The 13,179-nt window shown below is 33.8% G+C and overlaps 1 protein-coding gene across 2 annotated transcripts; it reads left to right on the plus strand.

Moving 5' to 3' along the window:
* Positions 1-1,278: 1,278 nt before the first annotated feature.
* Positions 1,279-12,868, plus strand: LOC141459792 (aminopeptidase N-like). Of its 2 annotated transcripts, none has more exons than XM_074139275.1 (17): positions 1,279-1,440; positions 4,348-4,538; positions 5,075-5,335; positions 5,420-5,595; positions 6,359-6,514; positions 6,749-7,054; positions 7,137-7,311; positions 8,692-8,842; positions 9,255-9,336; positions 9,419-9,584; positions 9,713-9,902; positions 10,124-10,401; positions 10,488-10,687; positions 11,494-11,664; positions 11,758-11,919; positions 12,010-12,091; positions 12,538-12,868. In XM_074139275.1, the coding sequence occupies exons 2-17, from the start codon at positions 4,350-4,352 to the stop codon at positions 12,685-12,687; spliced, it is 2,895 nt and encodes a 964-aa protein (XP_073995376.1). In that variant the 5' UTR covers positions 1,279-1,440; positions 4,348-4,349; the 3' UTR covers positions 12,688-12,868. The 2 variants fall into 2 exon arrangements, with proteins under 2 accessions (XP_073995376.1, XP_073995377.1); XM_074139276.1 differs by having other exon boundaries at positions 1,281-1,440; positions 4,345-4,538.
* Positions 12,869-13,179: the final 311 nt, after the last annotated feature.

Below are 13,179 nucleotides of genomic sequence, written 5' to 3' on the forward strand. Positions count from 1 at the left end.
GTTGCTTTACAATATAAAGAACCATTTACTTTCTTTTGATTAAAATATCTAAATAAAGACTAATTTAATTTAGGATTTAGTTAGCGCAGTTATATTTCAGGACGAGAAGAAAAATGTGAAGGTTGTTCGTCCTCCTTGGAATAAACCTGTGAAGGAGTAGTTAAAACATTGTGTGGGTCAATTTATAATTCTGTTGGTTATCTAAATGAAACAAAAATAAATGTTAACATTATAAATTTAAAAAAAGTTACATTATGAAAAGCATACAAATATTTGATTATATTTTTTAACGAATTAATCCCTTTAAAATTTAACCAATCATCTGTTCATGCAATTGTTAGTAGTGACAAGTATTTAAGTCAAATAACATTTGAGAAATATGTTTAACGAGAGATACATATTAAAGGTAAATTAAGTTAGAATGTTCGATTTTGTAGTAATAGAGTGTGCATGCAAAGTATTATTATAACTACTAGCTGAACATGATGGGAGAAAAAACAGCTGTCTGATCTCTCAATGACTCAATTTGGCAGAGGGTTATGTCTTACTTCCTTCATGCTTTGTTCTATTAGTTTTTGGAATACTCGCAATCATATCAAATCGCGTTACTAAACAAACAGACTACTTTTCCTCTTGACTGGAAGATGACTGTGTAAAAGAAACTCATCCACTTCAATCTGGTCATCAGACCGAAGTTATTTATCGCTTCTCCTGGGAGCCTACCTGATTTATTAAATCAAGAAACTCTAGACCAATCTGAAATGATTTGCCTACTTGCCACTTATTTATTCCCAGTTCTTCATCCAAAACACTCCCATTCTTTACAAACTTAGGTTCACCTCTAGCAATATTCTTCACAAGCTGACGTTTTGTGTATGCATGTAATCCTATCCTATCTTAAACAACTCTAATAAGCAGTTTATAGGGGGACGATATCAATGCACTTCAAGTCATGTAAATTTGTAAAGTATTTTCAAGTAAGCAACGCTTATCCATCTCACATCAATTTTTAAATTAATTTAATTATGAAACAATCAGATGTTTAATGATTGGTGAAGAAATGAAAAGGATGCTTTTCTCTTTGCTTTCCTTTGCTGGGTACCTTCATGCCTTTCTGAGACGCGAGTTGAAGTTTAGAAAATCTAATCATCTTCGATTTCCTCCTGAGAAACAAACTAATATATTTCCACGAAGAGCCAACTATTTAGCGAACCTGGATATTGGTGCACAGGTTTGTCACTTGAAATAGAAATGAGTGCTGCGGCTTAGCGGCTAATGGCGTAATCACCTCGGTTGAAATAGTTTCCGATCTAGGACCATTAAGTCATAGATTTGTCATTTGTTAAGTGTTTCTTTGGCTTTGTAGAGGTAGAGGGAGCTTAAAAATTTGTTGCTGAGAATTAATTCGCTTCTTTTTCGATTTTGTCCATAAATTTTAAGGTAAGTTAGTAAGGTTTTTTGTTTTGTACCTTTCATTTCTGATTTGGCCATCACGCATTCAATCAATGTAACGGTTGTATTTCCTCTTTTCGAGAATTTTACAGAATAAGTAAGCAGGAAGGCCAAATCAGATTTAGTAATTTTAAAGGAATATTTCTCCAAATTGACTTGAATAGTTCAGATATTGTAATTCGCACAAATTTTGTATGAGACAAATTTTTCTTTTTTGAATTAGCTCTATCAGGAAAATCAATTTTCACACACACACCCGCACAAAATAAATTCAGAGGAAAGCCATTTGAGAATATAATATAATGGAAAATTTACATGACCAATTAGGATATAATTTCTTCTGACTTAGCATTGTGGCGATATAATTAATTCTTGATAACGTTAAAAGATAGTAGGTGCTCACAACGCGCATTTAGCTGGTAGTTAAATAATAACTCTTAACTTGAGATATTGGCAATTACTTTGAATGCAAAAATAAATATAAAATGTATATTAGGCGTAATGTTAGAGATTTTAATGGGAATCAAGATTGTCCTGCGGAGATTTTATTGTTCGGATAGCGGCTAATTCCTAGGTGATCCGATTTTTTTTTCCAAATTGAGAAATTCAGTTATTTTTTAATGCCTCATGTATGATGGTAAACTTGTACATGTACGGCAATAGCACACTAGAAGGATAGTTAAAAATGCAGAAATTCAGATTAAGTAGGTACTATGTATCTTCCTACCGAACGCAATCGAGGACTCACATTTGAAGGAAAAGCGTCAGTTAGTCGGAAAATCCGGAACTTTTCTTTTGCAGAATGAATTTCTTGGTCCTATAAGCTACCTACTAGACCTTTTAGACCTGTCGACGTTGTTTGGTAAGCTTTTCAAAAAAATCGCTCAATTTTAAGGGGCGTTCGCGGTGAACGCATTTAAATGGATACTTAGAAAAACAAATTATATTCTACTAAAATTAATTTATATTTTAAAAATATTTTAGTCTTAAAATAATTGAGACGATATTATTTGAGATAAGTTGTAGAAGGTAAAATCTGTTCATTTTATTTCTATGAGATTTTGTTCGTGTGTATTGATTATTCAGATGTACAGATCATCAAATGACTTCATCAGCTTGAATTCATCACACACACACACATATATTATAAACACGTAATCACTGGATGCTGGGGAATTTAAGGACGACAAGGTCGTTAGATACCACCTGTAATATATTCTACCTTGTGAGAATTGGTTTTATGTAGTTTTATTGTTGTGTTATCGTTAATTTTATTAGCACTTGTTGGTGATACTTTTTAATGGAGGAACTGTAAAAATACAATAACTCATATTCTAGGGGAGAAAATGTGTTTTTATCTATTTTCACTTTCCCAGCAGCACATTCCTAGTATTTTCTAGTAAGAAATTTATATTTAGAAATTATTTGTGTTAAAAAATTCTGTGAAATTGCTGTTGATTAGATATTTTAGACAGTGGATGTTAACAGACCGTGGCCAATTGTTGTCACAGACTATAAAAGATCTTTCATAATGACGTCCAGAAAATTTGTGAAATTAAAGATTCTAATGCGGAACATTCACCCGATTTAATTTAATCAACTACTTCAATTCTATTTTACGAATCTTTCTTGAATAAACACAAAATGAAAACGGCACAAATAAAGACGGCTAGGATCTGGAGGCCAAGATGTATTGTTGAGACGACTTCTCAGTAGCACACTCTCTGCTTCCTACCCTTTACTTCTTTAGGCAATCTAACTTAAACCCATCTCTGAAATACCTAGAACAGAGCAGAAATATATTTATTTACGAAAATGATAAGTTATATGTGCTTATTAGGGATCAAGAGAAAAGAGTTGGAGGTTTCCATAAAGGGACGAAGAAAAAGTCAGATGGGCATGCACACCTATTTAAAAATGACAAGGCTTCATCTGAGTAGATGGCGCTCTAGATTTACTAACACTTCTTCCGATGAAGTAATTTTATTTGAACTCAGAATATTAGCAACTCTTTCATTTCTCACCAACATTGAACTGGTTATTGTGAACGGCCTACATTTATTTGGTGTTTATGAGGTTACCTAGTTGATTTGGAGCCGTTTTCAACGACGACTCATACAAACAAAGACTTACTATTGGTGAGGAAAGAATTGCGATCATGTTTTCAACATCGAGTTGATGTTGATTGTGCGATAAAATATATTTTGAGGTTTCCTTTTTTGTGAAAGTGGTCTTTTAAAGAGTGGGGGGTGAATGAAGCATCTCTAATATTAGAAATCACAGGAAACTGAACTAATTTATATTATGAAGTAGCTATTTTCCGGAAGTGCAATTCAATTTTGGAGAGTTTCCCTTTAAATTATTCATTAGATTTTCTTTAAACTTTAGGTACAGTGGTGCCCAGTTTGTGGATAACGTTTTCTTGAAACATTTTTCCGGGAAAAATCCGTTAAGGCACTTCTGGAAGAGGATGGTTGGTAGGCTTCCTCTAAAATACTATTTGTGGGAAATTTACGGGCAAATGTGCTGCTAAGATTAAAAATTTTGGAAAAAAAATCCTGGGCCTGAAGAACTACATAGACTTTCAACTTTTCTACCTTTTCGTATCAATAACTTTTATTTGAATAATTCTTCCGGCAAAACTCATTTTGGGGTAGTTTCCCTCTTAAGTTTCATTTCTGTGTAATGAGCACTTCTACCACCTGGATTATGCAGATAAATATTGAATTCGACTTGAATAAAAAAATCCAATTGGAACTTTGAGTATTGTACGTGGATAGAGTCATGTGAGTGTTAAAAGTGACATTCTCTGATTACGCTGTATCTTACCTACTCTGTACACTGGATCACTTGAAAGGTTAGTTTCATATCTTTTGCTTTTGATTTTGTTAGCAGAAATGGCCGGAGATCTGTCCAAATGGACGCCTGCAGATATTGCTCCGGCGGAAGGCGATAGCGTGAAGTTTAGAAGAAAAGGCGGATGGTTTGTGACAAAGAAAGTACTGATTGTAGCTATTGTCGTGGTAGTTGTGCTGCTGTGTGCGGCCGTTATCGTTACTAAACAACTCACTGAGAATCAATATAAGGTTGTATTTGAAATCTACAATAGCATACGCTAGATTTTAATTTCAATGTATTATTGTACCATATTTTATAATATAAATATTAAAATTTAGTCAAAAAACTGCTTTGACATCACTCAAACTTCTCAAAATTTCTGTATTTTACTTTTAATATTTTTTTTTTTAAGTGCTGATTAATGTATATAAGGAGATTAATGTTTATATTAGATAAGTTTCGTATAGTTCGTTCATCGTATGGCACAAGTTGTGGTCACACCAACAGTATAATTCCGGATGGGTTAGGAAAGGGATATAGTATTTAAATAAAAGAGACGAACTGTTAAAAATGTAATTGCGAGATACTGTAGAAGGTGTAGTATACGGTGGAATCATGGTTGAAGTCAAATTCTCTACACCAAACTGACTAATCAACAACCTCTCTAATGAAGGAAGAGAGTCTGAAAGCGGGCAGAGATACAAAAAAAGAAAGAAAAAAGGAAAGCATGCTAGAATGGATAAAGTCAGTGATAAATTTTTAACATTGATGTTTTTGTTTTCAGCCTGCTGATGTCGAGCAACCTTCATATGATACACAAAATTTACCTTTAGTACGACTTTCTAAAGATATAATACCCAAACACTACATGTTAAAGTTGAAACCGTATTTGGACGTTGCACCAATGGGTAGAGAACCATTCACTGTATCCGGCGAGGTAAACATCCAATTTGTTGTCACCAAACCTACTTCCATGTTCACAATCGTCTATACTGGAATATCCGTTAATTACACCAAAGTCTACAATAATTTAAATAAATCTCTGGTTGGTTCTATTTTATTTTTGTAAATAATAAGAAACATTAATTAATTTAACCTAAAAATTGACGTTTTTGTAAACCTATTGCAGAAAGTAAAGTCCGATAAATTTGAAAAAAGTTTGGGTTTATATACAGTGGAAATTGAAGAAAATTTTGTACCTGACCTGAATTACACCGTACATTTAGTTTTTCAAAATCATATTATTGATGAGGCAAAAGGTTTCTATAGAACTAAATACTTCGACAGAGATTCGCCCAGACCAAGGTAAATAGATTAATCTTCAGTTATTAATATAAAGCTTGAAAAGGGATTAGCAAAGTGATTAGTGCACTGGTTTGGCGATGGACACCGCGAAGTACTAAAATGTGGAAAATAGGCGCCGGCTTCTGTGACGGGAATCATCAGCTGAGTGGTAACGTCGTGAGTTCACTATGGTTTGGTGGTTTGAGTCCAGGCGTGTATTTATTAAAAGGCCCACACAATAGAAATCAAAAAGTCAAATCGTTCGGACAGTCGCTAGCCATTTCTTCTTACTCATTCGCTGATCTGATCTAAGATAAATAATCATTGTAAATCAGTCGGACAATCGCCTGATGGGTTGAGCAAATTAAGATTTTCCAATTTAGTTATTCTCTTACTGATGTTCTAGAAATTAAAAAGAGTAGGTAAAATTATAGTAGCATATTATGAAGGTTATTTATCATCATTTTGTGTCGCTTTTTTAATTCGTTTGAACAACCCTTCGACTTCGTATACCACGAACCACTGTTCAAAAATATTGTATAAATCCACCACCTCAAACTTTAATGTGGTAGGCAATCTTTTTTCATAAATTTAAACGTATTGTTTCAACATTTTTTTTAAAAAAAATTGGCTTCTACTTGTACTGCACGGAATTATATAATTTTTTATTATGTTCTACTACTGTAACTTCATTTTTACGTAAAGCTATAAAGCAAAAGCTATTCTTTAGTTTTATGGTGATGGCATTTTTTTGATCTATAAATGTGTGTAAAATGCGTTTTAGATGGATGGGAGTTGCACAGATGGAGCCTATCCACGCAAGAATGATGTTTCCATGTTTTGATGAACCTCAGTTCAGGACATCATTCGACATCAGTGTACATCGTTTGAAGAACATGTCGGCGCTTGCTAACACTAAAAAAAAACTCACTCTGGACGAGTAAGGAGCCTAGTTTAAATAAACTTAAATTAAACCATTTAAATAAACTTAAGTTTTCCGCTCTCGAAAGGGGTTGAGAATAATCTACCTACGCCAACTCATTAGCCTTTTCGTAATCCTTGACGCTAGAAAGTGCTCACTACTTTCTGATTTAATCCATTAAGACTGTTTTAACCAAATCTTTAGAACCATAACGTGGTTTTAGTAAAGAAGATGCGGCCAACTTTGTTTCAGCCAGGAGAACATTGGTTGGACGTGGGACACTTTTGAATCAACACCTCCTATTCCGACGCACAAGGTTAGCATAGTTTTGGGAGACTTGACCGTCTCCAAGGTGTTCATAGACAATACCACTTTATCTCTTTGGACTCGTTCAGATCTGTTCAACTCTTCACTAAACGTTGTAGAGGTAACTACCAAGCTACTCAAATACTACAATTCCTATTTCACATCAGTCGAACCAATCATGAAACTGGATTTAGTGGCAGTACCACATTTTACCAACGATATTTCTGGAGCCTGGGGACTTGTTATGTATAGGTAATTTTATTCATTCATTTTTTAACAGCTAATTTCGCGTACTTTAATGAAAATTATCAATTTTTGTTTTTTGTTTTTGCAGTGAATCTTTGTTATTTGAGCAAAGCGACAAAAACCAGGAACTGAAGTATGGTTTAGAGATGGGTAAGAAACTTGCCGAACAGTGGCTAGGTAATATTATATCGGTAGATTGGTGGACCGACCTGTGGATCAGGGATGCTCTAACCACCTACATGAGCTATCTGGCTCTGCTTCAGGTAATGTCTCTGTTATTCGGCAATTGCACAAGAACTTCCTAAATTTGTTAAAGATGGATTCGTAAAAAATTTACCTAAACTGTTGCAAATATTGTGGGCCAAAAGTATGTAAAAGTAGCACCAAAACTTGAAACCTATCATTCCCCCCCTTGATAAAAAAATATTTAAAAATTTACTTAACATCTAGTGCGAACTCTTATTCGACCGCCTCTCACCGCCTCTCTCAAGATTATAACTGAAAAAGTTTTCTTCATGGGGGTGGCCGTGTGAGGGTGTCTTGTTGTGTAGCTGGTGGGGATTGCACTTCCAAGTTCTGACTAAGATTTATGAATGGATCTATCAGGAAAATTATATTTGTTGCATTAGCTTTTTTTACTTAAGAGTCAACTAAAAGTAGGTATTTTTCAATGATTTTAGGGAAAAAGATAGAAAAAGCAAATTCCACTTAGATATGGATTAGGAGAAGTAAGTCCATCATGTTTTTAAGTTAATATGGTGAATTGGCTTTCAATGAAAACTGATTTCAGTTAACAGCTGGAAAATATTCAATCCGGAAAATATTAAACGTTTCGGATGTTTATCTTATGGTAAACACCCTTAAATTCGTGAACTTACTTTTTAGACCAACCAGATCTCACATCCCAAGCAGTTTCGAATTGGGATTATTATTATTATTATTTTTTATAATTAGAAACAAAAAGTTGAATTTAAATTTTAAGGTTATAAGTGTTTTATTCATGGCTAGCCATTTTTGGAAAAGGGCTATTTTACATCATTTTCTGGAAAAATGACCAAAGTAAATGTTACAATCAACTCGTATGTTTATGTGATAAGTATAATTTACAAATTTACGATTTTAGTAAAGAGGAACTTCCTGTTCCATTAAACTCGAGTATAACAACATATTTAACACCCAATAACTTGACATTACACCAAAGTTAGGACCGTAAATTTCAGCACCATAACACTCTAGTGGAAAAATCTACTTGTTACCTCTCTTAAAAATACCTTTAATGGAATTTTCCGGGAAAAAAGGGCCAAATGTAATATAGTTGCGTTTTTAATAACTATTCCGAGTTTAAGTAAAACAAATTGGACTTCCGTATTATATTTGTTGAAGCAAACGAAGAGTGACGGCTCCAGCCTATTTTCTATACTCTGTCTATTTTCCTTTAGATTAAGTTCCGCATCACAGTGGTGGGTTTCATAATCTCCATGTTCTTTGAAAAGAGTAAATTTTATATTGCCATTTTTTAAAATCATGCGCTCTCGAATGTGTTTACATTTAGCTATTGTCCATGCATTGCCCTGTTAGAATTTTAATCTATAAATAATGTAATTTGAAATTAATGAGCATCTTATTGTTATTGAATGATTTAGGTGAGATCGCGTCAAGAAGTGGAGTCCTCATTTATTGTTGATGTTCTACAGCAGTCTTTGGATTATGAGAGTTATCCAGCTTCATCGGATGAAATTCTAGTAACCAATGATATTAACCAGATCTGGTCATTTCCCTACCCCTCACTGAAAGGTAACTATAAATTCTAGATATAAATTATCTACTTTTAGTTGTTAGTGGAAAATTTAAATAGAAAATAACCTTCTATGGTATGGATGGAACTGCGAGCTAACAAGTAATGGCTCACTGACCTTTTGACTCCCTACCCTACTTGAGCAATACCATTGTGCATCTTCGCTCCTCAGGCGTCTTGCGGACGTTGATTTTCTTCTTCCAGTAGATGGACCAGCAAACATATACTATAAACTGTTAACTTACAATACCACTTTAAATTTTTGCAGCAGACTTTTTGCGTAAAAGGATATAACCAATAGAGTCCAATCCAGGCAGTTCTAAAGTTACATCTATTTCGCTTGTCAGTTCATAGATAGTAGGTGGTCCTGACCTTAAACTATCGCTTAAGTAAATTTTCTTTGTGTATCAGGTGCAAGTTTATTTTATATGATGGCCTCAATCACACCGACCAATAGTTTACACGATAGTATCAATAATTATCTAGAAAAAGGGTAATTCACAAAATTCTTTCAATTTAAATTTACATTTAAACTATTGGATAGGATTAATCGCAGAGATATAATTTTTTTTTAGAGCTGGGAAAGCTGTAATCTCCAATAAATTATGGGAAAGTCTCAGCATTAATGCGGATAAAGAGGGCGTCGATACCAAAACATTTGGTAAAAAGTGGCTCAAAAGAGGATATCCTGTTGTGGATTGTCGTTCAAATCCACAATTTGGAGAAATAGTGATTGATCAGGTATCAGCATGTATTCAAATCAAATCTAATTTGATAAAATTTAAAAAAACATTTCTTAGTTAAAATATATATATAGTTACGATCAGTTTCTTGTTTCTGAAGTACTGAATTTACTTTTGTCATAATAGAAACCGTTTTACCTGCAACAAGCTCCGAGTGATTACTCAGTCTGGGATATTCCTATTAAATACATTAGAGCACAAAGCCAGCTGATCAAGGAACTTCCGAAGAGGGTTTGGCTGAAAAGTGGGGACCCCGCTCTTCGGATAGTCTCACAGCTAAATGATTCTTGGATACTGATCAATCTACCACCGCAAGGTGAGTCACATACGATATCTCACACTAACTGCACTTCCAGACAGTCTTTTGTCTTTTGTCATTGCAGTTATGCATTCTTTCAAATTTAATGATTTAATTTCACCTTTTTTGCAAAACTCATCAAATGAACTTTGGAATGAAGTTGAAATGTATATGAAATTAAGAGCTCCAAATTAGTTAAATTAATGCAGGCCATTATTTATTATATGTTTCACTGATAGGTTATTATCGGGTGAACTACGATATGGACAACTGGAGATCATTGGAGGATGATTTACTAAACCAAACGGTGGCTCTGCAGGACAACGTGGTGGCTATGTTGCTTGACGATAGTTTCCAGTTGGCCAAAGCGGGCCAACTCTCCTACTTCGTGCCCTTCAACTTCACACTGAAAGCGGCAACTAGATCTACACTGCTTCCTTTGCAAACCATTGAAACTCATCTTAAATTCCTGCATCCCTTCTTCTCTAAAAGAACCAATCATGAGGCTTTGTTTAAGGTGAATCCATCAGACTTCGGTTTGTTTACTCCGCATATCTTCTAATAATAATGTTGATCATTTACCACAGTAAAATCTTGTTACAGAACTTGGTCTGGAAATTGTTCCTGCCACACTTGCAATTCTCGAATGCCTCTGAGGATGTAGGATTTGCAGATAATTCCCACCCAAGAAATCTGTCACAGGCCATTCCAATTAAATGGTTGTGTCAATTCGATCATCCAATATGCGTTAGTTTAGCCAATTCTACTTTCCGAAATGGCATTATCAATGGAAATCATAGTTGGCAAGTATTTGTTTCTTTAGAAGAAATAGAGTTTTTTTTTTGTTTTCTTTTTTTGGCATTGGCTTTCGCCAACGTTATTAAGTGTAACTCTTGTCGTTAGTTACCAAGTTCAAAAATCTCATTCATTATTCTTAGATTATATCACGCAAACTGTATTGCTTTGTCCTGGCAGCGGATATCTTATTAAATATTGTCAGCAAGAAGAGGAAACAGGCAGGGCTAGTCAAGCAAAGAGATTGCCTCTTCGGAGAAGAAAATTTCTGAATGGTGCAAAAATGCGTAAACCAAGTTTCAGAATTGAAACCTCAATTTTAACAAAATTTTTGATTTTTAAACAGATTAAAACAATTTTCAGTTCGCCTTTATCAATAAATATTGATTTTATTGATATTCCTGTAGTGGTCCCTATTGCAGCTTCCTGGGTATTGCAATCCCGCGGGCACCTAGCACAGTACTTTCACTTTCACTATTCTATAGGGACACAGTATACTTACATTACTTTCACGTAAACTAGCATACCAAGGCACCAATATACTTTAACACCCAAGGGCTACCTTCCCTTGGAGATAGCTTCGACAAAATGAGTTCACACTTTAAATCCAAGGTTCTGCATTGTATCTTGAGTTGGACGTACGGCCTACAACCCTACTCTGCAAAACCTTAATACTGCACTCGGAAAATTGTGAAGGCTAGGGCCCTTTAATGAAGGAAGAAAATTGATAAGATAAAATTATTTATGTACGAGTTGTCGTATAGTTGTGTTAAGGCGTCTAATAACAAGATTATCAGTATAAGATGTTTAACAGGTTGAATTCGCCGCTGGCAGATATTTTCTTATGTACGGCGATTAGACTTGGCAGCAAACAAGACTTGGAGGTTTTATTAAATAAATCTTCAAGTAGAACTATTAAGGCTAATGAACGTCTACTATTGTTGAGGAGTTTATCCTGTTCGTCCAATTCAACATTCATATTAGAGTGAGTCCCTCTCAATACTGCACAGCCAACTAAATACATGCAAAAACATAACAGTGAATATTTATAAATATGTTTATTGTGTTATAAAAACAGATTATTGGAAAGCACTGTACCGTCGGAAAACGCCATAAAAGAAAATAGAAATTTCAATGACGAAGAAGTGGCAGCGATTTGGCACAATGTCGGCAACAACTTGGCCATCACCCGCGAAGTTTTCAATTTCTTCTTAAAAAATTGGAACCTTATTTATAAAAAGTAGGATGGATTACAGTCTTTGTCAATTTATTTCTTCATCATTCATCATACAGTAATCTGCTCATTTTGTTTAAATTTATTATTTTCCAGGTACCAGAGTAATTTTAAAGTATTGGACGCCATTATTAAGGGAGCCACCGATAATCTAATCGAAGAAATACACCTGCACGATGTAAGTTTGGAGTCATTTAGGGTAAAAGTTACTTTCTTTGAAGGACTTGAAGCTAAGTTTTACTAGCTGTGTAACATTAAAAAGATTTAAAAATGTAAACTAACATCAAAATTTGAAGAAAGTTGGTTCGATGGAAAAGCCAATTTCCACGATTTCCACGATATCAAACTGCGATATCACGTCACTAGTATACGAGTATACTTTTATTTAAACTGGAAATCGTAATTTGGAAGATTCCTTTGTTAGGTGAAATTATGTAATGATTTCTTGTAAAGTGCCACGTCAGTACTTAATACGATACGATAATACTTAATACGATTGTAATATTTATATAAGTATTGCTATAATATTAGTTTTGAGACTGCGCTGTAATTATCTTAGATCATTGGCGTCCTAAATTTAATGTTGTTTCTATTTCTAAAAGATACTTTTCTATTACATTACAGATTGCCTTATTAAACGACCACTTCATGCAGGAGAACAACGTACCATTAAAATCCTTGGAACTGGCTGTGAACAAACTGATCGTAAGAACTGCCTGGGGAGTTTCTAAATTACCTCAAGTAAAAGAAGTGTTAGAATATTTGAATGTTTGAATTTTGATTTCAAACTGTGTTTATATGTATTGTTATTTTAATATTAATATTATATTATTTACTTTCTCTGTGTGTATATACTGTTTTTAAATACAACTGTTCCAATGTAAATATTAATATATATATTATATATTGAGTGTTACAGTGTACATAATAAACATAATAATTTTAATTTGAAAAAGAAGTATTACTGTTAGTTGACCCCTAGTATCTCTTCATCGTTGTATAGAGAGGTTTTATGACAAAACACGAAAGAATAAAATAGTATTAATAATGAATCGCGAAGCAAAAGATCAATATTAAGGAATTTTAATCTTGATTTAGAAGTTTAATCATAATATTTATTCAGGATTTGAAGGTTTAATGATTCGGCTCGATAAAATATTCTATTAGTGCAGAAGTTATGTAATTAAATCATTAGAAAAGTACATTTTCATTCTATCTAGCGGCGAAGAATTGAACTAATCTTATTTATTACTTTTATCAAGTGAC

The sequence above is a fragment of the Rhodnius prolixus genome, unplaced genomic scaffold, assembly GCF_049639745.1.
Source record: "Rhodnius prolixus isolate KJV_2025 unplaced genomic scaffold, Rpr scaffold_23, whole genome shotgun sequence".
NCBI classification, from domain to species: Eukaryota; Metazoa; Arthropoda; class Insecta; order Hemiptera; family Reduviidae; genus Rhodnius; species Rhodnius prolixus.